This window comes from Dermacentor andersoni, chromosome 11, assembly GCF_023375885.2.
Source record: "Dermacentor andersoni chromosome 11, qqDerAnde1_hic_scaffold, whole genome shotgun sequence".
Lineage (NCBI taxonomy): Eukaryota > Metazoa > Arthropoda > Arachnida > Ixodida > Ixodidae > Dermacentor > Dermacentor andersoni.
In genome coordinates, this window is record NC_092824.1 from 88080729 (window position 1) to 88105541 (window position 24813).

The 24813-nt window shown below is 43.6% G+C and overlaps 1 protein-coding gene across 7 annotated transcripts in view; it reads left to right on the forward strand.

The window, feature by feature from the left end:
* Window positions 1–2382: 2382 nt before the first annotated feature.
* The window catches only part of LOC126517414 (uncharacterized), a 41724-nt gene continuing 19293 nt past the window's right edge, over window positions 2383–24813 (forward strand). For 2 of the 7 annotated variants that reach the window (XR_008609637.2, XR_008609638.2), the window contains exons 1-4: window positions 2399–2634; window positions 5178–5296; window positions 8644–8774; window positions 9765–14567. Coding sequence is in view for 5 of the 7 variants with exons in the window: in XM_072285307.1 (XP_072141408.1) it covers window positions 5209–5296; window positions 8644–8780; window positions 9765–10055 (516 nt within the window). In the remaining 2 variants the exon portion in view is untranslated. Of the gene's footprint in view, window positions 2635–5177; window positions 5297–8643; window positions 8781–9764; window positions 14568–22005; window positions 22143–24813 lie in introns of all 7 variants that reach the window. The other 5 variants (XM_072285307.1, XM_072285309.1, XM_072285306.1 and 2 more) reach the window with 5 other exon arrangements.

The window sequence follows — 24813 nt, forward strand, 5'->3', positions numbered from 1 at the left end:
TTTCCGGAGTCCCCCACTACGGCGTGCCTCATAATAAGAAAGTGGTTTTGGCACGTAAAACCCCACAATTTAATTTTTGATTGCAACATAAAAGCTAGTTGTATCAAGCTAAAATGTTACCTTTGGCTGAGCACTGATACTAGGATCAATCGTAAAGTTGCCGTAGACGTTTCATTGTGAAACCAGTGACGCAAAGACCAATCTGTATGGAGATAACAGCCGTTTTAAAGACTCAAAACCACTTGACATGAGGTAAATAAGCAAACCTAATTAACTAGCCTGTCTATGCAAATTTTTAATTATAAGTAACCTTTTGATTCTTCGGTTGTTGCCAACTATAGTTAAAAATGTAGCTAATTTTCTTCTGTGCACCTTCTCCAATGAAATATACATCTGATCAACCTTATGCCATCGAGCTTCATGGCATGCTCTGTGTCTTTGTTGTGGTGTCGACCAGTGCTGCCTATGTGCACTGTGGCTTAGTGGTGGCTGCCGAAGGCAGTGGTTACGCCACTATGCATGTTCATTGTAAAGCAACAAATTAGCTGCAGGGGGAGACCTAAATTCCTTGTTGGGCAGGTAGTTTCGTTGTAGTGGTCTTCACTGAAGAGGTGCCCCAGATACAGTAGACCTCTGTTAATTTGACTTATTTGGTTCATTCAATCTCGACTGAAAGTTCTGGTCAGCACCCATACATTTCTATGGGCCAAAACTTTCGTTATTTCAATCCTAAAGTTAGCCTTTGCCGGATAATTTGAACTTGACCAGTCAACACGCACACGTCTGACCTCTATGGCAGCGTCTGTCTTGGCGGAGCTCAGGGGGACAGTGAATGCGTCGAGCTTATGTCACCTCCCATTGAAATCGCCTATTCTCAGCTTGCCCTAGAAGCATTTTCAAGCGATAACCATAGCTCACAATAACATGATTACGGTATTTACCTGATTCTAACGAGTGACTTTTTTTCAGTGTTATTAGCATTATTGGAGTATTTCGGGCACTTTCCGGGGGCTATCTATCTGGCGACGTCTCCGACCGTTTTCCTGCCAACTTGGGTCTCTGAGTAGTCATTGTCTAGTCGTTGGAGCATCGCACTGCTTTGATGAGGGAGCTGGGTTCAAAACCAATTGTCGGGCCAACTTGTCTCACGGGTATGCGACAGTGAATATGTGTGGCTCATCAGTTAACCCGTTTCAAGTCAACCTGTGCTTCTGGGAGTGGGTAGTCCATGGTCTAATGGGTCGTGCATCGGGCTGCTGTGCTGATGGAATGGGGTTATAACCCAGCTGTCAGACCAACTTGGTTCATCGGGTATGTACGTGGCACTGGCTATATATATGCTGCTGTTCAGTGAACCTCTTTGATGCCAACTTGGAGGTGCTGGGAATGTACTGCTAGGTCTGCGCCGCTCTTCAATGAACCTGACACTTAGTTGGGCCACTAGGCATGTGGCATTTAGTTGGTTTGCACAGGTCTGGCATAAAATATATCATGCATTTAAAATATCCTCGGTACTGGGCTGTATCAAACCTGCGTCATATATAATCAGGCAAACTTTTCTGAATGTTACATTCACCCAAACGGCAAACGCGGTCTTCGCGGCGCCGCCGCTAAATGACGCAGTGTGTACAGATCGGGGAAAGCTTTTTTCAGAGGAGAGCCCCGGCTGCATACAGGCCCCATACGCATGGCGCGTCTCTGCGATGGCAATTCGGTGTGCAATGTCATTGCTAATCGCATTAATCCGTCGTGAGATGGGTTCTGTAACAATATTTTTTTTTCAAGAAAACTTGGGCGAAAATTTCTTACGTGGTGCAATCAGATATAAAACCGCATTCGCGGCGTTCGTGTGTTTTACTGCATAACACCTATGTATTGCGGCGAAGCTGATTAGAAAAAAAAAAAAAAAAAAGAAACGCCCACTTAAAACCTCTTCCTCTAGGTCCGTTACTGCTTCAGGAAATTAAGGGTGCTTCCTTTGGGAAACATATTTACGATGTAAGTTTATCGAATCTAGTTCGCGCTATCGAAATAACTTGGCGCGTTCATGTTTAATAGATCTGAGCGCAGTAGGCAAGATTCCAGAAATAGCGAACTCACAACAAATTAATTTTGTGTCCCACCCACCGTGGTTCCACCTATTCGCCAACAGCGGCCGAGAGCCTACCCTTAAGGCCAAGGTTCATTCATGAACGTGAACGTGGGTGCAGGACGTACCGATACATTCTCGAAGGTAGCTATCGCCACAGGCGCGCTGGAGACAAATTTCCTGCGCTCAAAGGCATAGTGATGTGGTCTTCTAGTTCTCCGTACGTCGATTTTTGCCAAAACAGTAAAGGCAGAACGCTATGTTGAAGTACAAGCACAGAATATGGTACAAGTACCTGAATCTTGTTTTGGTTTCGCATTCGGCAGAAGATGCCCCTAAACTCTTTAGATATCCTAGGGACTATTCCATCTATTCTAGGGACTCTTGGTGCCCGAAGATGACAGCAGCAGTCACCACGCACGCCAGCGCCAGAGAGGCGATTGGACCGGCGGCCATCGTCGATAACCGGTGAAAAAAAACTTTGTTGCTGTTTTGGGCATGGTCGTGTTGAGGCTTTCTTTACAGTGACGAAGCATGCGATATATGTAAGTGCTGCGCAGGTCGTCATTTGCCAGTGTTAATTGCTCTAATACGGCTGGTGCCTGTTTATAAAGTCGCGGCTTTCGCTTTGCCGTCCCGTTCATTTGGGACCTTTCCTGAGGAGTGTTTGGACGATGCTCTATAGATTAGGTGACCTCTGGCAGAAACCAACAGCAGCGCTACTGGGCAGCGCTACTGGGCAGCTTTGCGTTCGATGTAGTTGGGCGCCATTAAGTATTACGGTAGTTTACTACTTTTATTCTGCGTTCATAGCAGTCAGGCTGCACGACATACCTTCAAGCAAACGTGCGTTATTTCTGTTTGTGCAAAACATTACTGAGGTTTCGTTTGAGCTAAACTTGCTAAGTGTTGTCCTTTTCGATGACACCGGTTGATGCGGCGTACGGCGAGTTTGTTTATTGCTGCCTGCACTTGCAAATTGACAGTTCAGCTGATTGTGGTAGCACCAGCTCTAGTGACATTTCGGGATGTGCATTTGTGCTTATAACGTGGTGTACTCAGTGCATGCTGTAGGCACTGTACAGTTGTAGGTGCACTATGGATCGCGACACACCCACTCGCGATAGACTTCGTTCCTCTTTTTTTTTAAGTTAAGCTCGATGATTCTCAAAGCCCATTCAGCGCGACAGCTTTGAACGTGCGCAGAAGGTCAGAGAAACTTAACAGGCTATTTTCCTCTGGGCGTGTCGACGCGGGAAAGCGACCTAATAAAACTTCATCATGGTTTAGACATTTGAGTCGCTGCCTTTCTTTCTTTTTTTTTTTTCATTCTGCATTTTATCGCCGACGTTAGGACGGGAACAAACAGCACTTAGACGGGACGAAGTGAGGGCGACGACAAGAGATTTATCTGCATAGCTGTGAGATTAGCCATTTGTTAAAAACGTGACAGCATGCTTGACGATCGACGCACGTGATGTGATTTCATTTCTTTGCCGGCGCAGATACCGGGTTATTGGTCTTCTGCGTTGAGCCTGTACTTTTGTATATATTAATTGCATTCCCCGTAATAAACCAGTAGTTCGTTCAGCGCTTTGTCTGTCGATCGTCCTCGCTTCGTCCCGTCCTAATGATGTACCAACCAGCCCAGGTCAGCACACTCCTATCACTGACGTATTTTTTTTTTTTTTTTCAGATCTGTATCTGTGATATATGTCACATTTTCCTTTATGCGCAGATCGGCCTTAATAAATTAAACGATCAGAGGAGGGGCAGATAGTTGCGCTTCCTCTAGCCACCTTCTGGCTACAGAAATTTTGTCCATCTCGCAACAACATCACTGTTGTGATGGCTATTCTCTGGCACAAGGCATCATTTGTCAGCTAATCGCCTGTGCTGCAGTCCTGTGACTATGGGCAGTAACGCTTTGATTTCCATATTGAGAACAATTTGAAGTTGGGCTAGTTTATGCAGGAATGTCTTTAGAAGCAAATGTACAAAGCTGGGACTGGGTCCTCGTTCATCACCAAAGCACAAATCTTTTTAGTCATTGTGCTCATGCTATATCTCCCTGCATAGAGCAGTATACTTGCTTGGTTTGAAACAAAATTCTGTACAGTAATGCTGGATTTCTCGAAACATCAGCCTCCAAGGGTTCTTTTAGCACATGCATGGATGCTCAGAGCTAAAATATGCTTGTTGATGTTCTTTGTATTGTCATAAGCACAAGCTGGTGCTAAAAAAAAAAAAAAAAAAAAAATGTGGATACCCAGTTGTGTTTTGGGCTAGAACCAAAAGATGTGCTAGTGCTGAATTCAGTTGATTTTGAGAGCTTCTGGTTATGGGGGAAACATGCTTAAGGAGAATGGTGTGAAGACAATTATGGTAAGCCCTCGAGTTGAGACTGTGCCCTTTCTAGGGTGATTGAACTGTGGCAGACCTTTCAAGTAGTGCACGTTAAGTATACCTGTACCACATGGGGAAGAATAATTCCATTTAAATGGCCGAGGCCTTGAAGTCTCGTAATGACCCTACATCTAAGATTGGTGCAATATGCACATTTTTAATGATCTTATATGCTGTGATAGTTGAAAGCTGGCAGTGATGCAGGTTGTATCAAACATTGGGAGGGAGAGCACTATTTGGTGGCTGAATGAGTTGTGGAAACTTTTCATGTTGCAAGTGGTGATAAGTTTGAGTGTCATTAGACATGCTTGGGTGGCACCATGCAAATGGCATTAAACTTTGGGCATGAATACCATTTTCTGTGTGTGTGTTTATGAGTGTTTGTGAACTAAGGTGCATAGAAATTTGCTCAAATGGAACCGCACCAGTGCTTTTTAATGCGTTAACCACTTAATTTCAGTTTTTAACATTTTCATGCCTTTGTGGTACTGGTGTTATAAAAAAGTTCGACCTGTGTGAATTGTACCTGTACAATAATCTCTGAACTATCCAGTTAGCAAATTTAGCCGGGCAGATTTCTTATCTTGTTAACAGATTTATTCCAACAGAGTCTGTCCTGTGGTTGTGAAAGAGGCTTTTAATTTCAAAAGCAAATATGTCAGCAATTGCCTGTGGTATGCAGGCTCAAGGCAGCTGTTTAACTCTACTGCAATATGGACCGTCTTACACATGCCCCTGGAAGCATTTGCTTCATTCTTCTGTGGAATATGGTGAATGGAGATAACGACTTTCTTGAAAAAAGTAAGTTTTCTTTTTTTCTTGTTTCTTTTTATTTATTTCGTGGTTGTTGTTGTGAACTAGTGTGCAAGCTTTTGAAGTCCTCTGATGCAACGCGCCCCATTTGACAGTACACCATTGCAGCAAATAGGGGGCGGGACAAAGATGCATGCTGATCTTTTTTACTTTTTTTTAATTTCATGTGTATGCACGATTTATACAGAGATATATTGCAAGATTATGAAGACCCTGTTTGCTGTGCCAGCGTGCAGTCCAAATGTGGTATGAACTTGGTCAGTTTGCGAAGTACACCATAATGGTTAACTGCATTGAAATTTTGGACCACGTAAAAAGTTTAGGTTCCAGTAGTGTAGATTGATGCAGCCTCCATGCAAAATGTTACTTTTGAAACACAAGTGTATGATGCGTCACACAAAGCTAGCAAAAATGGACTTTTTTTTATACTGAATCTAGAAAAAAGGTATTACTGTTCAACAGAAAGGACACATCACTCAGAATGTTGAGAACCAGAACGGTTGCTCAACGTGGCCTTCGATATTAGGTGGCGCCCACAGCATGCTGAAAATCTCGGAGGCCTGCTGGAATTTGTGTCATATCCGCTAACCACTAGGTGCACGCACTGTCTGCTTAAGTGCTATTTGAAAGCTGCTAATGAGAAAATTAGACAGTTACACACCCAACACCTTTGCAAACATTGCTTCTCTAGTATATATATTTTCTATTGCTTACTGCACCTGCAAGCAAGGTGCTTCACATGTGCCGCCATGCAGTAGACAATGCAGAGAAGTTGTGTAACAATGGCTTTTGAGATTGCTACCACTATTCAAATGATCTCCGTTTCTTGCGCCCGTGAGGTGGCACTGCAGCCACAGCCAACATGCAGCCTGGGAACATGTGTAGTATCTTGGAGGCTATGTGTTGCGACTCTTCGTTTTGGCCATAAGGTTGTGGGAGCTGCCGATCATCCTGGCAGTCATGACAGGCTACAGAAGAAAGCCACGTGATGCAGAAGTTAACCGACTGACAGTAATCCTATAGCATTGATTCCTACATAGTAGAAACTCTGTATAACAAATTATTGGATACAACAAAGATAAATCTGAAACTTGGTTGACCATGTCTTATGTAAGCATTAAGCTGCTAAAATGAAACCACACATGCAGGGCCTGACGCAGTCTCTTTATTTCAAGGTAAAGTTTTGCAGAAAGCCCAAGGTATGTAGGTAGGAGCAAAAAGCAAAGGATTTACAAAAGTAGCATTTAGATTGCCTGATGCACTAAAGTTGCATTCTTTATCTGTCTGCACCATTTCTGTATGAACAGAGAAAAAGGCTTGTTTGAGCAATGCTTGGCTTGGCCTTGCTTGACCTACGCATTTCAAAGGACAGCAGTGGCTACCCAAGGCCGTTTGTGGTGCAAAGCGAAGAAGTAACTTGCATGCTTCCTAGCTCATATTTGTGTGCACCAATGTTTGTGTGAAATTCTCTAATTAATCTGAGACATAAGGAGATAGAAGTTTGCTTTGTAGTGACTTCATAACCTCGAGGATTGGCTGCATTTCAGTAGGTTGTTGACAAAGAACCTCATTTTAGTATACATTTTATGGCTTGGCTACAGATGCTGTCATTAGTTGTCGTTTTTACGATATCAAATGACAGCCTTATTCTTAAGCGCTTGACTTGTTGGCTCATATAGTTATTTCCTTTTCATTTTTGTTATACAGTAGAATCTCGTTAATTCGAATACGCTTAATTTTAACTTCTGGTTTATTCGACCTGACGCTGCAGTCCTGTCAAAATTATGTGTATTTCAATGTGCGAAAATGTCCAGTAATTTGAACGCACAAGCATTTGCAACGGACAATCAGAACATACTGTGCTGGCGACCATGTTCTCTTCAGCACGCCAACTTATGCCGCGGCGTCCCTGACCTGGCAGTGCATTTGCATTCCAGGCGCTGCTCCCGTCTCTCATTGCAAATACTGTGTTTTGGCGCGTATAACCTGTAAAATTTTTTTTTTCCGAAATTAGCAGTTGGGGTGTGGGTTATATGCAAATTCTTTCTTGAGGTGTGGCTTTACAGCTGCAAGAACTTTGCCTAAACATGTGGCTTCATGGTAGGATGCATCATGCTGCCGTGAAGCCACACTTTTGGAGCTCGTCATTCTTGTGTAAGTTCAGTGTACATATGCACTGCCGAATGCAGTGTTGCACGTAAGTTCTCCATTCAGTGAGCTTCCTTTAATTTTAACTCTGTTTAGTCCAAACAAATTTTTTTAGTCCCTTCAAGTTCGAAGTATTGACATTTGATTGTATATTACATTTAAAAAGTTCTCTTAATTTTTGAATAACCTGCACTGAGGGGACAAAACAAACAAAAGGACGCATCAATATACTCCGTTTCGTACTTAGCAGGCTATTCTGGGAAACTTGTGCAAGTAGTGCAGTCAATTGGAGCCTCACTTCATGTTTCCCATTGTAGTCGTTTTTGATTTGTGATGCTTTATGCAGAAAGCTACTTAATATGGGGTGATAATCTTTAAGTTTTACAGAATTTTTAAAAATCACCTGTGGCAAATAGCACAATTTTAGTACTTGAGGTGGATACACACACACACACACATGATAAAATTGAGTATATATGTTGATACAGCTTGGATAGCATAACCAGTGCCATGGTGTAAGCGGTGACTGTGTGCTTGTAGCATGGTAAAATTAATGTTACCTTTTTGGGGGGGGGGCCCGTCCATAATATTTTGCATTAGATTCAAAAGGACCTGCTGCTGTTTTGCAGTTTCTAGCATTGGGAAATAAAGAAACAGTGATGTGGAAACAAGGATAGTGAGTTATATTATGAGCAAGATGTTGCACGGTGCAAACCGTATGAGCTCCTTCCCTTCCGAACAACATTGGTCACAACCTGTCGATTGTTCTCTGGAGAATGCAGCAGGCCTATTTAAGACCAATCAGGCCCATTGTTAAAAAAAGACTACAGAAAATGATAACTTTAACAATGTCTCTTCCCTGTATTTTATTACCATACCTCACTTTGCTGTTGTCTGTGGTGAAACCCAACTTATCCAGTTGCGTCGTATCATTGGAGCTAATGCTTCAGTGAGAGGACTTGCAATCTCCTTGTCGAAACAGCGGCTTCAATCAGCGGGTTCCCTTTATTGCCCACTTTTAATTAAGCCTTCATCTTCCTGCAACAATCTTGTTCTGAATTTGCATATTAATCATGTTTATTATAAAAATATTGTTAACTACCATGTTGCTGATTTCAGCTAGCATTTGCACATCTAGCCAGAAATGAAAAGCACTGTAAAACCTTTTGCATTGCTTTTTTATGCAGCGAGGAAGAAGTATGCTAAGCCTGCACTCCCTTTTTGGGCTATCATCACTATAATCCTAATTCTATCCACATTTGTGACAAGCTGTATTATGTTTTGGTGTGTCTTCTACCCAAGAAGACGACAAGCACTGGTGAGTGTAAGTTGATTTAGCAATGTTCACTTTGCAAGTGCAGATTTAAAGCTTTATATGTACCCGGTACTGTATTACAATGACTTGAAGGGTTTATCTTCAAGTCACGGCTGCGAAGCACTGTCCTTGAAACCTTTTACGGCACAAATTTTTTTATAAAGTGGAGTGACAGGTTTTAGAGCCAGTGAAGTTATAAATGCGGTCGCCTCGTTGTCCCCCTTCCTCAACGCTGAGCAATAGCAGCATGGCCTCTTTATTTTTCCAGTGCTGTGGGAAAATATATCCAAAGCCTAGATAATGACAGTGCACCTTTGTATCCTTATTGTGTCCCATCTTTACATTGCTGCATAACATTTTTACCGTGGTAGCTGTTCTGGATTCCTTCAGCTCTTAATAATGTCTCCATGCATTTTTCCGTAGGCCGTGCCACAACATTAGCCACCTTACACAATCATTGTACTTTCTTCAGGTATCTCTTGCATGTTATGTAAATGTTTCCTCAATGTTTATAGCAGTCGTAAAGCTGCGATTAAAAGTTCTAGAGCTAGCACATTTCTTTTTAATATATAGCCATTATTGCAAATGCTGGTTTCTATGTTCAGTAAATGAGGCTGACATAGTAATAATAGTCATAGCAATTAGTCATGTCTCTGATATCATGAGGCTAACACAATAATAGTAACCACAGCTATAAGTCATAGCAGTTCATCATAAAACAAGCCATTAAAGAAGCTAAGCTAAGTGACAGCTATCATTGTTAAATATAACACCAATGTTCTGCTCTCTCTCTCTCTCTTTTTTATTTCTTGTGTGTTCTTTCGCTGCACTGGTACCCATGTAGCAATTTTTTGAGCTATTTTGACCCTGTTTAGAATAACAGCAGAACAGTTGGCATCGGGCTGATCTCTCCGTTTGCATATCCCCCCCTTTCTGTTCTACTTTAAAGCTATTCTTTAATAGTATATTCAGCCATTGTGTCGGGCTTTGCAGGCAATGACGCAATCCAGCCCTTGTGTGCCACCATTGTTGGGTCCATCTCCAGGTCCAATGGTGTCAGGTGCACCTGCCCATTCCTACCTAGAAGCATATCCTCTTGTACCAGGTGCATCCACATCTCTGACTTCGCTGAACACACAGCGGAGGGGCTTTCAAGAAGAGAGAAGTCCTCCATATCCCAAGAATGGACTCTACTCCGATCATAGCAGTGCATCGCTGCCCCAGCTACCAACAGCGTCAATGCCATCTGCACCACCTCAGCCATTACCCCCTTATGGCAACTGAGCAAACATGGAATTGCCATGGTGGCTTAGAGGCTATGCCAAACTCTGCTGCTGGGTTGGAAGTTGCAAGATTTGACCCAGATGGGAGCACAATGCGAAAATGCTGCTGTGGTCAAGCAGAATGTCCCTGCCACAGCCACCAATAGCACCAATGCCATCTGCCATTCACAATCCTGACATAAAAATTATGCAGATCCATCTAAAGCACATGTTACAATCTATGTGAAGCGAAGATTTAGTGAAGTGGTTAGTGGCGTGTCATGGGACTAAGTGTGGTTCATTCTCATTAATGCTTATGCACCGCACAGGCCACAAGCTATTCTGAAATGCAAACACCAAATGAGGCAGATGCAGTGTGAGACGTCGACGCAGTGGTGTCCCGATGACGAAGGCAATTTATACTTTTGGACGACATGTTTCTAAATACGTTTAGGGATTCTATACTCCTTGTGCAATAGTGGCACATACCTATTGCAGAAGCTTGCCCAAGAATTCGGGCATGCCTTGTGGTGCATAACCATTGGTACATACCAATGGCCCAGGAACGGGGTAGTACAAATGTAAGAATAAGAAACTCAAAGGAAGCTATTAAATACTGTGCGCTATTCCATTAAGATGCCTGTGTGCTTTAGAGATGCCTATTAGCTGACACTATATGTGCAGGTTTTGTGCTGTGATTTATTGTTTTGTTATGTAAAACAGAGATCCATTCGCTGGCACTACTTTGTCAGTCAACAGGCAGTGCTATATAAGCCAGTTTTCTAGATCCTAGTTCTCATGCCTATCACGTGAGAAACTGATGACCGATTGATGACTCATGCCAAACAGCATTGTGGCAGGCAAAAACAGTTTCACTTTGAAAATTCCTTACATATTTCTAAGCCGCATTGCTCAAAACCATGCCAAATGTTGTTTTAAGGCAGGCCATTGAAAGCACCTCTGTATTCCTGTTGAGCACTCTTTATCACCATGAAGTTTGCTCATTGTCAATCATCCCCACAAATTGGGTCCTTGGAAGGGACACAAAGTAGCCTCAAATCAGGATCCTTCAAATTGCCCTAGACCACATATGCAAGCAGTATTTATGCATTACCCATATTTTCACAGGTGGTCATCTTGTCAGAGTTGCTTGCGTGGTCTTTTTCTACCCTTATCATGCCAGCAGTCCTTTTACCAGCTTGGGCAGGTGATATCATTTCTATTTAGAACTTTGCCAAATCAAAACTTCTTTTTGTATCCATTGGCAGCCATTGTTACATTGGGTGAGACACTGCTTTTTTTCTTTTCACAGCTATTTTTGTGCTTACCTCCAATGCCTTCACCATCCAGGCACATATCTTAGCTTTTTAATGAAAAAAAAAAAAAGAACCTCTCTATCTCTGTGCCTGGACTGGAAGGGTAGGGGCTATACACTGAAACAATCCCTTGTGACAATGATTTCACTTTCCTGAGTTACTTGGTTCAGTACTGTTACGGTGACAACTACCTGATGACTTAGGTTTCTGCCATCCTCCTAATCAGCACATTCATACAGTATGCCAAAATAACGGTGATAGAAAGGTAGTAAGCACACCCACATGCTTTTTTTTCATCACTGTTACAGTTTTAGATCATTTGCACACACATAAGATACCTAATGTTATCATTCTAGAATGCACTCCCAATGCCCAAGATTCTTGTCTGTGCATCAAAGTGATGCTGACACTGTAGCGACAATCATACTGCAGCAGCACGAATAGTAATGTACAAGTCCCAAAGCAATGTCTGACATTACAAGAAAGAAAATAGTAAAGAGTGGTTCAGTTACAGCATTTGTTCCCACGGGCAATGAACATGTCTGCTTTTGCAGGCACTCTTAGTTGGCGATGTAATAATGTGATCTTAACAGTTCTCCCTTGATATGCACCCTGCACTTCCAAACATTCCAGAAACTTTTAAAGCAGCTTGATTGACATGAAATAATAGGGTGCTTGCCAGTTCCATTATTTTCTATCACTGCGAAATTAACTGTTACATTTTAATATCTTGAAGCTGCACCATAGGCTATGAAGGATGCCATAGCAAGCAGCAAGTGAACACCAAGGATCAATGCGGAACATCTAGCTCACTTCTGGTGTGTCTCTAAAGCAAAGGACAGTGCCGAAAGCTGAGGGCTGTCAAGTTTGGAAATGTGAAAGTGATGCAGCAGTCTTTTTTCCAAGAATGAGATAACGACACAACATTGTAAGCCTGTAGGGCAGAAGTGGGCACAGTAATTCCTTGCAAAGGGGCCACATACCAGTCGTCTACTATTGATAAAGGAATCCTGCACTGCTGTTACCACCTGGCTCTAGATAAAACGTTTCAACAGGTGGTTCAAATGGTTTGTGTGACCAAGTTTTGAATTTGGACAAGAAACTGCGATTCTGGCAGCTTGGCAGTCTTTCCTAAAACTGAAATAGTACGCGAGCGTTTTTGTCTTATGGCCTCCATCAGGATGCCAGCCCGTGACTTCCTGCTTGGCAACAGTGGTGTGGCCTCTGAGCCCATGACAAGTCAGTCACTTTCCTGATGTTTTAGGTGATGCTTTAGGTGATGTCAGTACTTGTTCGGTTTTTGTAAGTGAGTGATAGTGCAGATAATAGGGTTTCCTACTGAACTTTTGGGGGAGAACTCTGGTGCTGTGATTTTTCGGCTACCATGGGAAGGATGGTTAGTACATGGATTTGTCTTATAGTTCTTGCGACTTGACACGTTCTTGTGGCCTAAGTTACACTTTGCCTTTATAGGTACTGTCTGAAACATGGCGTTGATGACATATTTCCAGCTCCGCAATCGCTTCCGGTGTATACACTTAGCTAAGGCATAGCCTTTTAAGATCTGGAGAAAGCAGTCACTGGGGCACGTATTTGAGCCCCACCTATTGGCCTGAATTTCAAATCATTCATATTTATATAAGTGCAGAATGCAATAATACACTGTGCATGCATAATCATTGCAAAGTGTTGCATTTATAGCACAATATTTCGTTGCAAATTATCAATTTTGCAATATCGTAAAGCCATTTGAAGTGAGGAAGGCGAAGTTTAGGCATATCCATGTACAGTTAAAGTTTGACATACTGAAGTAGGTAAAATCAGCAATTTGCTTCGTTATATTGAAAATTCATTGTATTGAAATTCGACATTTTACGCAAATAAGTACAGGCGCCGATCGATTTTTCGTACTTGGAAAGGGGCCACAGAATTTTATGAATTATCGGGCAATCAAAAAACAAACTTGAGTGATAAAACAATTTATTTTGATGAATTTGGGAGTCTGCAATAAACAATATAGTTTCATGCCACGCCAATGGTATATTCACATCAGCGTTACGAGTTGAGCGAAGCCAGCCACACTTTTGCATGTGCTCCACCCCCGCGGTTGATAGCATCACCCACACTGGGACGAGGCTATCATGAAAAGCGTTGGCAGTGGGGAGCGAATGCTTTGTCTGCCGCTCGCTCCAATGGGTCATCGAAACTCGAGATTGTGCAACCTCCAATACTAAACGCACTTGAAGACAGCTTACATGATGCCACGCTATCTCTGCACGCCCACTCTCTGCACGCATGGTAGATTCTCTAAAGCGGGGTGCGCTGCTGCCGCTCAGCTGTGCTTACAGCCATGCGTAACCACGGCCAAGACTCGCACCAGTAATTGCAACGCATGTCAACTTAACCTAACTTAACTGTCCTTCGCGCGCTTGATCGTGCTACCACGAGCTTGCTCCCCTCCTCCTCTTTCCCTTTGCTTGTGCGGGAAGGCGGCACTCCTGGAGCCACCATATTTCTTCTCACTCTCCAACACTTCCACTCGCACCTATAGCACAAAGTGTGCGCGTGGCACAATAGGATCTTGTCGCACTTAGACTTTATAGAAACATGATGCGGCTCTACTTCGGTGGTCGCTCTTGTCGTGCCGCGCACAATTTGAGAGGTGCGTTTGCAAGCAGCCTCTTTTAATTCAGTCATTTGACCATCTGCATCCGTGGAAGTTTCCATTTATTGTCTCGGCATTCCTTTCCGGCGGCAGCGAAATTTCGTTTTACTGAAATCGCTTACAAACACACTTCGTTACGTTCAGGTTCTAAATACATGGTGTTCTATGACAAAAGGTTATGAAAAATGAAATACTTTGCTATATTGAGAATTTTGTTATATTGAGGTTTAACTGTACCAACCATCATTCCCATGCCCTTTGAACTGCCATGCTTGCAGATGCTGTAGACACTAATGCCACAGTTATCTTTAGCAGTTTTTGCAAGAGACTCAATGGTGCAGATGACACTGGCAGTACTGTGGGCAGCTGTGACAGGGGCATACTGCTATAACCAGAGTAGAGTCCATCGTCTGAAAATGGAGGACTCCTCTGTTCCTGGATGTCCTGTTGTGATGTAATGCAATTGCACCCTGTATGAGAAGATGTGGTTCTTGGGGGAGCAGGGGCGTAGGCAAGTGCACCAAACGTCGCTGGACCTGACGAAGGCACACAGGTATGTGGTTGTAGCGTTGCCTGCAAAGCACGACATGACGACCGAGTAGTCTTGCGAACTAGCTCTGTGGTTGTTGAGAAAGAGGGATATGTAAACTTGAAGGATAGAAAGATCAGCCCGTTGCGAACTGCTCGGTCCTGTTTTGCACGGGAAAAAAAGGAAAGAGCAGACAAAGTTGCTACCATTTGATGTTGGAAACAATGAGCACTAAAGGAAGGAAAAGGTGTGATTAAATTTTACCGCCTGTATTGAACCTCAGTACCACAGTTAACAGCAGTAGCTGCTCCTCTGCTCAGCTGCTTAAGAGTTCGTTTTTTTGTGGCTCATTGCTGCAACTTTTAGGAATAATTGCATTGTTACAACATTAGCCTTATGCATAGCTTGAAGCCAGGCTGAGGTTGATGCTGTTAATTGTATAACCTAGGCTCTGCTTTATTGGTTTCGTATATTTGTGGTTTTTTCCAAACTTCCTTTCAGCAGTGTGTGTCTCAGGTATAGTTAGCGTGACTTTCCAGTTCACCATATGTAACATAGTTGCTATGTCCACAAAACTAGTGCATGTTTGTTTATGTTAAGGGCATCCACACCAGGCCCCAATACAAATTTTGATTATGTACACTGGAAGTTTTAAACAGCTGTTCAGGAAACCTTGTACCACAAGAAAACAAGAAAGTGCGTATAGACGGACAGTTCAGGTCGTTTTCGTGAAAATGACAGACTTCCCCATGCAGACCCTTCAATGCGTGCTGCTGAAAATGGAGCTCCTATGGAGCCGCTTCTACAGCTTATGAACAATTTTTCTGCTCTCTTCTTTCTTTACTTGCTGCATCATGCATTTCAACTAGCAGTTTTGCATGCTCTGCAGTTCCCAGGAATCCCTGAGATTGCATTGCTGCTGGCTATCTGTGCACCGCAGGCAGCACTTTTGATGCAGAGGGAATGCTAGTGACACTTATCCTGGCAAGGGAGAGGAGAGTGGTTCCTCTGCAGAAGTGCATGCTGGCCTTTCATTCTCATTTTCAGGTGTTAAAGCCCATAGCTTTCTTTGGCCACCATGAATGTTGGGCTCTGGTCACGTAGCTTGTTGAGACAAAGGGCAGTGTGTGAGCTATCCGACCGAGTTGGAGAGTGCATTTCTTGCTGAATGAAAATGGGCTCTTTGAGATGGATGTGCTTCTGCATGAGAGCTGTGTGAAATCTGAAGATTTACGTGCGGTGTTGGGTTACTCCACTACCTGGGCACGGCACATTTGTCAGAGCTGCGTGTCTCTTGTCGAGATGTGCTGTTTCGCCCTGCCGGCTCCCCAATGTTTCACTTGAATCTTTTCCCACAGTGCGTGGGATCTGCGGTATTTTAAAGTGAATGGTTGGAGTAGCATCCGGGTTCTGTGGAGTAAACGAGCATAGAAGGAACTGCAGGTGCACAGCTGTTGTGATGCTGTAGTCGCAATGTCATCATTCAATTGCCACCATACTGGTGCGGTCGAGCTTACAGTGGCAGTTACAGTGCTTTGCAATTGCTACTTGAAGTGGTTTTAAGTGGTTGTAGTACTGGGCTCATTAAAAATGTGATTTGCACTTGCGAATAGTACACTGCTGCCCCAACTTATATATGCACATTATCTGACACGGTACCATGCCCCAAAATATGGCACAGCCTGTTGCAAAACTATGAAGGTTATTATGATGAGACTCCAGAGGTATAGAAAACTTGATGTACTTGTTCCTTGCTGTGTAAAAAGTATATGAAAAGTTTTCTAGCGCTCATTATTTGTGACTGCAAACACAAACTTTAGCAGAAATCAGCAAAACTGCAGCTACCTGAAAACATATTTATAAAGTTTGTGTATAGGCAGGTTGCGAACGTAGTTCCCGCGCCTACTAGGGCGCCCCTCGCGGCGGCGAGCGCGGAACCGGCAGGATACGACCGGCCCGCTTGCGTTCGGAAAGCCTGTCTGTGCATTGTTTCGCGCGTAGCTGTTGCCTTTTCTGAGCAATGCCGAAGTGCAATCCGAGCTGTTGAGTAGTGGGCTGCAACAGCACGTACACCAACTCACGAGGAACAAAGTTTTACAGGTGTCCAAGCCGACCGTATGAAGCAGAACGGCGTCAACACTGGATAGCACTCGTCCGACGGCATAAGCTGTTTTATGTTCCGGCGTTATGCCAAGTGCGTTATAACGCTGAATTCTTTGCTTTTACAGCAATGATGGCAGCAGCGGGACACCTGCAGTCAGTGGCGTAGCTAAGTCGTCTGGCACCCGGGGCCCATAGGTCTTCTGTCACCCCCCCCCCCCCCCCCCCCCCCGTGTTTATTCGAGGAAGGCGAGGATATCAACAATTTCCGCGTGTCTTCAGACGTATATGACACCCCCCCCCCCCCCCCCCCCCCCCCGCTGGCCCCGTTGCTACGCCAGTGCCTGAAGTGCGTACCAGGTTATGCAGCAAACAAAGTAGTTTGTTCCCACACTGTACCTCAGTAAAGCTGTGGAACTATTTTCCAATCCTCTCCCATTCAAACAGCGCTAGGGCTTGCAGCCGGCTGAGCTAGCATTCACTTCTGCGCCCAGCATATCAACTAAGGGGCAGTTGAGATCACCAAAATTTTTGACAACGTGGTTTATTGGAACCTCCTTTGCACACTCTGAAAAATCGCAACATAAAAGTATCGCACTTCCAGTAACTTGGGCGAAAATATTTTCCCAGCGTAGTCTAACACACTGGTAAGTTCATCCCCTTTTTTTGTGTTTGGGGAGAGCAACGTTAGAATACCTCTGGTAGGTCTTACGAGTCGTTCGTACGCCCCACGTTCTTGGATGAGATGTTTTGGATTCGTATTTGCCGTCCTGTATGTACAGGGAAACTACCGCGGCCTTCTTGCACTTCCCTGCGATGCCAGCATGGTAATCGCAGCTCCCCGCTAGGATTTGTCTGCTGTCGCCGATCTTCAAGAATTAATGTCGCCTATAATTTCATGCTTCCACACCGTAGATAACGAAGTAACTTACGCTGAGCTTCACGCATCTTGCTGGTGCATTATTTTTCGTTTGTGGAATAAAGCTAGCAGTCACTTCCGATCAGGCGAGTTCAACACTTCCCTCACGTCGTAGACATGCCCCACTTCAAATAGACGACTTCCTTTCTCTAAATTCTTTTCACGAAAAAAGTTATGAAGATCTTGTAATTCCCGAAACCCGGTTAAAATTAATATCGGCACGCTGTTTCGCGCCATCGCTACCGTTTGACAGGGCGCCAAACACGCAGCGCGAGCTGCTGATGCCGTGAGTAATCCTACCACATTCGCGCGATTATTCGTCAGATGGCGCTAGGGGTCGGAAAGACAGGGCGCCGCCTAGCACTTGCAACGTGCCCATAAGCATGCAAATTAAGAGCAAAGGGATCTCAAAAAGATGAAGACTTAAACATGGGCAAGCAACTTGGCTTGAAGCCAGTGTATTGTCAAGAGGACTTGGAAGTCCCTACGTTGGAACATAAGGTCTGGACTAAGGTGTCCATGTTGTGGATTGGAAAGAAAAGGGGGATAGTTGATATTACAATTCATATTAAGGGGAAAAATTGCTACAGAAATTATGAGAATTGCCTACTAATGCATAAGCATTCTTTGGCTTGGCTGTTACTTAGCATTTGCTTTTGTTTCCCCTATTTCATTTTACCTAGTTTATGCTTGTCTACCCACTGCTGTTTAATTTACCCCAAATGTAAGTTGGGCCACCCCCAAATTTCAGATTGGCCCACCCCCAAATTTCATTTGGGCCACCCTTAAATTTCAATTTAGCCCGAACCCAAATTTCAAGTAGGCCCACCCCTACTATAGGTTTCAAGCATCTGCTATGGAGCCCTATGGATCCCTATGGGTAAGGTGTCGTGCTTTTTGCGTTGCAGACATGATTTTGCTTACCATGTTGCCTGGCTACTTGTCAAAGAATGCTTACACATTAAGATGGAGCTGGGCAAGCAGTGTGATGTGTAGGGCAAACAACTGGTGGTCCATTTAGAGTTGCACATTGGGTGCCAAGGGAAGGGAACTGCAGTTGAGGACGGCAGAGAATAGGGCGGTGTGATGAAGTTAAGTGTGATTAAGTGTGTGTTAAGTGTGATTAAGTGTGTGAGTTAAGATGAAGTGTGATTAAGGAGTGTGCAATAGAAGTCGGCGGTAACTCTGTTAGACAGGATACCAGTAAGCTATCGCAGGAGACGAAAGATCTGATCAAGAAACGCCAATGTATGAAAGCCTCTAACCCTACAGCTAGAATAGAACTGGCAGAACTTTCGAAGTTAATCAACAAGCGTAAGACAGCTGACATAAGGAAGTATAATATGGATAGAATTGAACAAGCTCTCAGGAACGGAGGAAGCCTAAAAGCAGAGAAGAAGAAACTAGGAATTGGCAAGAATCAGATGTATGCGCTAAGAGACAAAGCCGGCAATATCATTACTAATATGGATGAGATAGTTCAAGTGGCTGAGGAGTTCTATAGAGATTTATACAGTACGAGTGGAACCCAGGATGATAATGGAAGAGAGAATAGTCTAGAGCAATTCGAAATCCCACAAGTAACGCCGGAAGAAGTAAGGAAAGCCTTGGGAGCTAGGCAAAGGGGGAAGGCAGCTGGGGAGGATCAGGTAACAGCAGATTTGTTGAAGGACGGTGGGCAGATTGTTCTAGAAAAACTGGCCACCCTGTTTACACAATGCCTCATGACCTCGAGCGTACCGGAATCTTGGAAGAACGCTAACATAATCCTAATCCATAAGAAAGGGGACGCCAAAGACTTGAAAAATTATACACCGATCAGCTTACTGTCCGTTGCCTACAAAGTATTTACTAAGGTAATTGCAAATAGAATCAGGAACACTTTAGACTTCCGTCAACCAAAGGACCAGGCAGGATTCCGTAAAGGCTGCTCAACAATAGATCATATTCACACTATCAATCAGGTGATAGAAAAATGTGCGGAATATAACCAACCATTATATATAGCTTTCATTGATTATGAGAAAGCGTTTGATTCAGTCGAAACCTCAGCAGTCATGGAGGCATTGCGGAATCAGGGTGTAGACGAGCCGTACGTAAAAATACTGAAAGATATCTATAGCGGTTCCACAGCCACTGTAGTCCTCCATAAAGAAAGCAACAAAATCCCTATAAAGAAAGGCGCCAGGCAGGGAGATACGATCTCTCCAATGCTATTCACAGCATGTTTACAGGAGGTATTCAGAGACCTGGATTGGGAAGAATTGGGGATAAGAGTAAATGGAGAATACCTTAGTAACTTGCGCTTCGCCGATGATATTGCCTTGCTTAGTAACTCAGGGGACCAGCTGCAATGCATGCTCACTGACCTGGAGAGGCAGAGCAGAAGGGTGGGACTAAAAATTAATCTGCAGAAAACTAAAGTAATGTTTAACAGTGTCGGAAGGGAACAGCAGTTTACAATAGGTAGTGAAGCACTGGAAGTGGTAAGGGAATACATCTACTTAGGACAGGTAGTGACTGCTGATCCGGATCATGAGAGTGAAATAATCAGAAGAATAAGAATGGGCTGGGGTGCGTTTGGCAGGCATTCTGAGATCATGAACAGCAGGTTGCCATTATCCCTCAAGAGAAAAGTTTATAACAGCTGTGTCTTACCAGTACTCACGTACGGGGCAGAAACCTGGAGGCTTACGAAAAGGGTTCTACTTAAATTGAGGACGACGCAACGAGCTATGGAAAGAAGAATGATAGGTGTAACATTAAGGGACAAGAAAAGAGCAGATTGGGTGAGGGAACAAACGCGTGTTAATGACATCTTAGTTGAAATCAAGAAAAAGAAATGGGCATGGGCAGGACATGTAATGAGGAGGGAAGATAACCGATGGTCATTAAGGGTTACAGACTGGATTCCGAGGGAAGGGAAGCGTAGCAGGGGGCGACAGAAAGTTAGGTGGGCAGATGAGATTAGGAAGTTTGGAGGGTCAACATGGCCACAATTAGTACATGACCGGGGCAGTTGGAGAAGTATGGGAGAGGCCTTTGCCCTGCAGTGGGCGTAACCAGGCTGATGATGATGATGATGATGATGATGAAGTTAAGACATTTGCAGGCACTACTTGGAATTGACTAGTGCAGGACAGATGTAATTGGAGATTGCTGGGAGGGGCCTTCGTCCTGCACTGAACATACCAGGCTGACGATTATTATGAAGGTGTCCAAAGGGCCGCTTTTATGGGAAACACTGCTTTCACAAACGAATAAATACAGAAAATTTAGAACAAGATTGACACCGCTGCTGAAAATATTCTATGAACTTCCATGGTGAAGCACATTGCGAAAAAGCATGTTATGTTTCAGCTTGTGAGAAAATGCGGTTTGGACAATTTTCAATTTTACAATGGAACCCACTGATGCTGCATCGTCACAGCAGTCTGCTGACTCTTCTATAATTAAGTCATCTCTTGGCAGAAAAATGTTACAAGCTTTCTAGAGGTGCAATTTAGCAATAAAACTGATTCAATAGATCTGATTCAGTGTTCAACACGTCACCAGCGGACGTTGCGTTCGCACTAGACTTCTGGCGCTCCTCATGCGGAGAGTTTTGGTATAGTGTGGAAAAAACACCAGGTTTTCTAAAGCCCTGCAAGGCTTTAGAAAATGACTTTTTCTTTGTTTTAAAATTGATATGACATCGTCTTCTTCATGGCTACAAATTTGCCACTAACAATAACCTCCAAAATTTGCCATTTAAGAAGCTAATTAGTAAATTTAAATTAGCTAGCTAACTAATTAGCATGTCTCACACATACTAACATCCACCGCAGCCACCAGTTTCCTTCTGAAGAGGTGTTCATTTTTTCTCGAAGATCCTATTTTTAAGAATTTTTGAGTGTTTGCTGAAACACCTGGTATTTAATCATTGATCAACAATGGGCAAAAAAGAGAAGCCTTAGCTCAACCTACCGTAGAGGCTTTGGTGTTACGCTGCTAAGCATGTGAATGCAAGATCAAATTCTGGCTGGGGCAGCCGCATTTCAGTGGGGGCGAAATGCAAACATGCCTCACATGCACTGAGTGCATGTTAAAGAATCCCAGGGGGTCAAAATTAATATGGAGTCCCCAGACACCGCGGCATTCCTCATAACAATGTCATGGTTTTGGCATGTGAAACCATAGAATCTTTTAAGCCTCAGCTCAGAGATAATGTTTCATTGAAAGGACTTGTAATTCCCATGCCAAAACATTAGCTTCGAGCTGAAGCTGCCCTTGTATGCCCTGTTTTAAGTGAAGCATCTTTCTGCACCCCCCTTCTTAATTTGCATGTTTAATCACATTACGCTGATTTTAAGTGAACTTCTCTCTTGCTGATTGCTGCTAAAGCTTACATCTGCACTTGCGAATGAATAGCACTTTAACATCTTTTGTATATTCTCTATGCAGCGAGGAAGAAGTATTCTAAGACTCCTATGAGTGTGACAACTGTCGTCTTATTAGCTGTTGGTCTGCCACTGACCATACTTGTAGCATGTTGCGCCATGTTTTGGGCTGTCTGGTACTATGGAAGACAGCGCGCACTGGTAAGTTGATGCAGCGGTACACTTTGCAAATGCAGATATCATTTTTTAATGTGTCCAGAACTTCAGCCACTTGAATGGCTTGCCTTCAAGTGGCTTCAAGCTAATAATTGTGAGAGCACACCTTACATTACATTGTGAGAGCACGCCTATATTTTGAGTGATCCTTTCTGTCTTTTTCATACTTTATACCATCTCTACATTGTGGCCCATCATGATATTTTTACAACAGCAGCTGTTTATGGTTCCTTCCGCTCCCAACGTATTCATGCATCCATAAGTCATACTGACTACCTTGCACAATCTAGGCACATGCGTAAGGTATTTGCCAGGAGGTTGAGTAAATATTTACTCAATGCTTCTATAACAGTTGTAAAGCTACAATGATAGAAGTCGAGAATTAAAGTGCTAGCATATTTTCTTTAACCCAATATAGGCGTCAACAAGAAGCTGGTCTATAATGTAGCAGTACTATTCCAATGCTATTTCTCTGTGTGTTTTGCCAGTGGTCAGTCAGAGCAGCACTCTGCCCACTTATTCCTGGTGATCAATTGGTCATGAACAATGGGTGATAAGAAACATAATTGTACAAAAGAAATCCTTACATTATGATGCTGGCCCTGCTTTCTGTGCTCAATATTGTCAGTGTTATCATCACATTAAAAGCGATCCCACACATGTACCACAATGTGACCTCAAGGTAATAGGAGCAAAAAGTGATCATAAGGGGCCCTATTTGGGGAATGTAAACAAACCAATTGTCTAGGTCTGACATTCATGTCTGCAAAACATTGCCTAATGTATGCTGCAAAGACAGCTGAATGTGCAAGCTAAAGCCCACGCACACTTCTTGGAAGAGCCACTTTCCTCTCCTTACCAGTAGAGAAGTCACTGGCACAGCCTCTGCATCGCATTCACTGCCGAAAGTGTGCAGATATCCAGCAGCAACATAACTTTTGGATCCCTAGGAAACGCAGAATGTGCAAAACTGCCAGTGTAAAAGTGTGATGCTGCAAGAAAAGAATAGACAGAAATAAATTTGGCTGTTTCGCCCAAAGGCTGAAGCATGGCAGCAATATCAAGGTTTAATGTTGTGCTTGAACCCCTCAGATGATGTTCTAACTATATGTGGATACAACGTGTTGGTGCGACGTGTTGGAACAATGCCCTGGCAGCTACCAGGCGTCTGGCAATGCTGACATGGTGAAGAGCACTGCGAGTGGCGTTGCAGGCATCGCACGCTGATGGTGCAAAGTTTGAGATTGATGGGAAACCGTCGACAATAGTCAGCTTCCATTGTAGTATCAGATGATGTTAGTCTGACATTCGCTGCTCATTCCGCTCAAACCAGCACATACGCGCAGCAGCTCAACAGGAACGCCAGTATGCTAAATAGTGTGTGCGTGCACAATGCTCATGCCAGCAGTGGAAAGCAACATGCTGTCCTGGCTCCACCTTCAAAGCAATTGAGCGCACTGTTGAGGGTGCATCTACTTTGCATCATATTTTTTGCAGTCAAATGCGCACCATGCTTCTGGTGGCCCTCTAATCCTCTGTGTTCATGGTGCGCATGCGCCGTTGATAAAGAGCACACAACAACCCCCATGTCAACGGTGTGCTTTGAGTGTCCCTATAATTGCTATTGCTGTAAAAAGGGACTAGGAGTTGTGACATAAATCTAACATGGCCGCTTGACTGATTCGGAAGAAAGTAGGGAAAGGATGTCCCTTATGGGTGCTGGTCGAGGCAATGGGAAAGAGCCCCCTCTGCTGCAGGGTGTGCAGTTCACTTCTTCGCACCAACACCTCACATCATTTCGTCTGCTTCTATCTTCACTGTTACTAAAACCTTTTTAAAAAACATTCTTGCTGTAGAATGTTTCCTGGACGACTGTTTTAACTTCCAGTGTTTAACCAAAATTGAAAATGGAGCCTGGTGAGGAGCCCTTTAATGTATACAAATATGCATTCATCTCGTAGACAGAGCAACTATACTATAGTATAATGAACTGTAAAAAACTCGCTAACTGTACCTCAGCCATCATTGAAAGCCAGCATGAAAAAAAAATGGCTGATACCATGCTTATGTGGGAATCTGTATTAGGTGAACCTTTCTTTAATGTTTAGCGAAATGTCTTGCAAAACTAATGCTAATGATGTTGCTATGGCTCTCTTATAACTTCTCCGCTTTAAGGAAATGTTGCTTATAACGAAGTGAATTTCCTGTCCCGATTAATTCGTTACAATAAGGGTTACAACTATCTTTTGCATTGCTGATGGTCTGATATAAAGGGCGACCAATGTGACATCCACATCCCCACAACTCGTGAAACTCGTACATCAACCATGTGGTCTAATAGGGTGCACTCGGCGCCCGTGTCAGGAGGGGAGGAAAAGAGATAAGAAGAAGGCAGGGAGGTTAAGCAGAATCATGTCCGGTTGGCTACCCTACACCGGGGGAAAGGGAAAGGGGAAAAACAAAGATAACAGGGAGAGAGAGGAGGGAAGGAAAAAAGGAAATTGCAGTGAGTTCGCTGACGTGTGTGGCCTTACAGAAATTGTCACCCGTACCACCCGTGTCAGGTGGTAGCGACAACTTCATTAGGCTGAATACGAGATCTGTGGCACAGTCTTGTTCTTGTAAATTGCCATGTCAGCACACAAATCGCACTCAG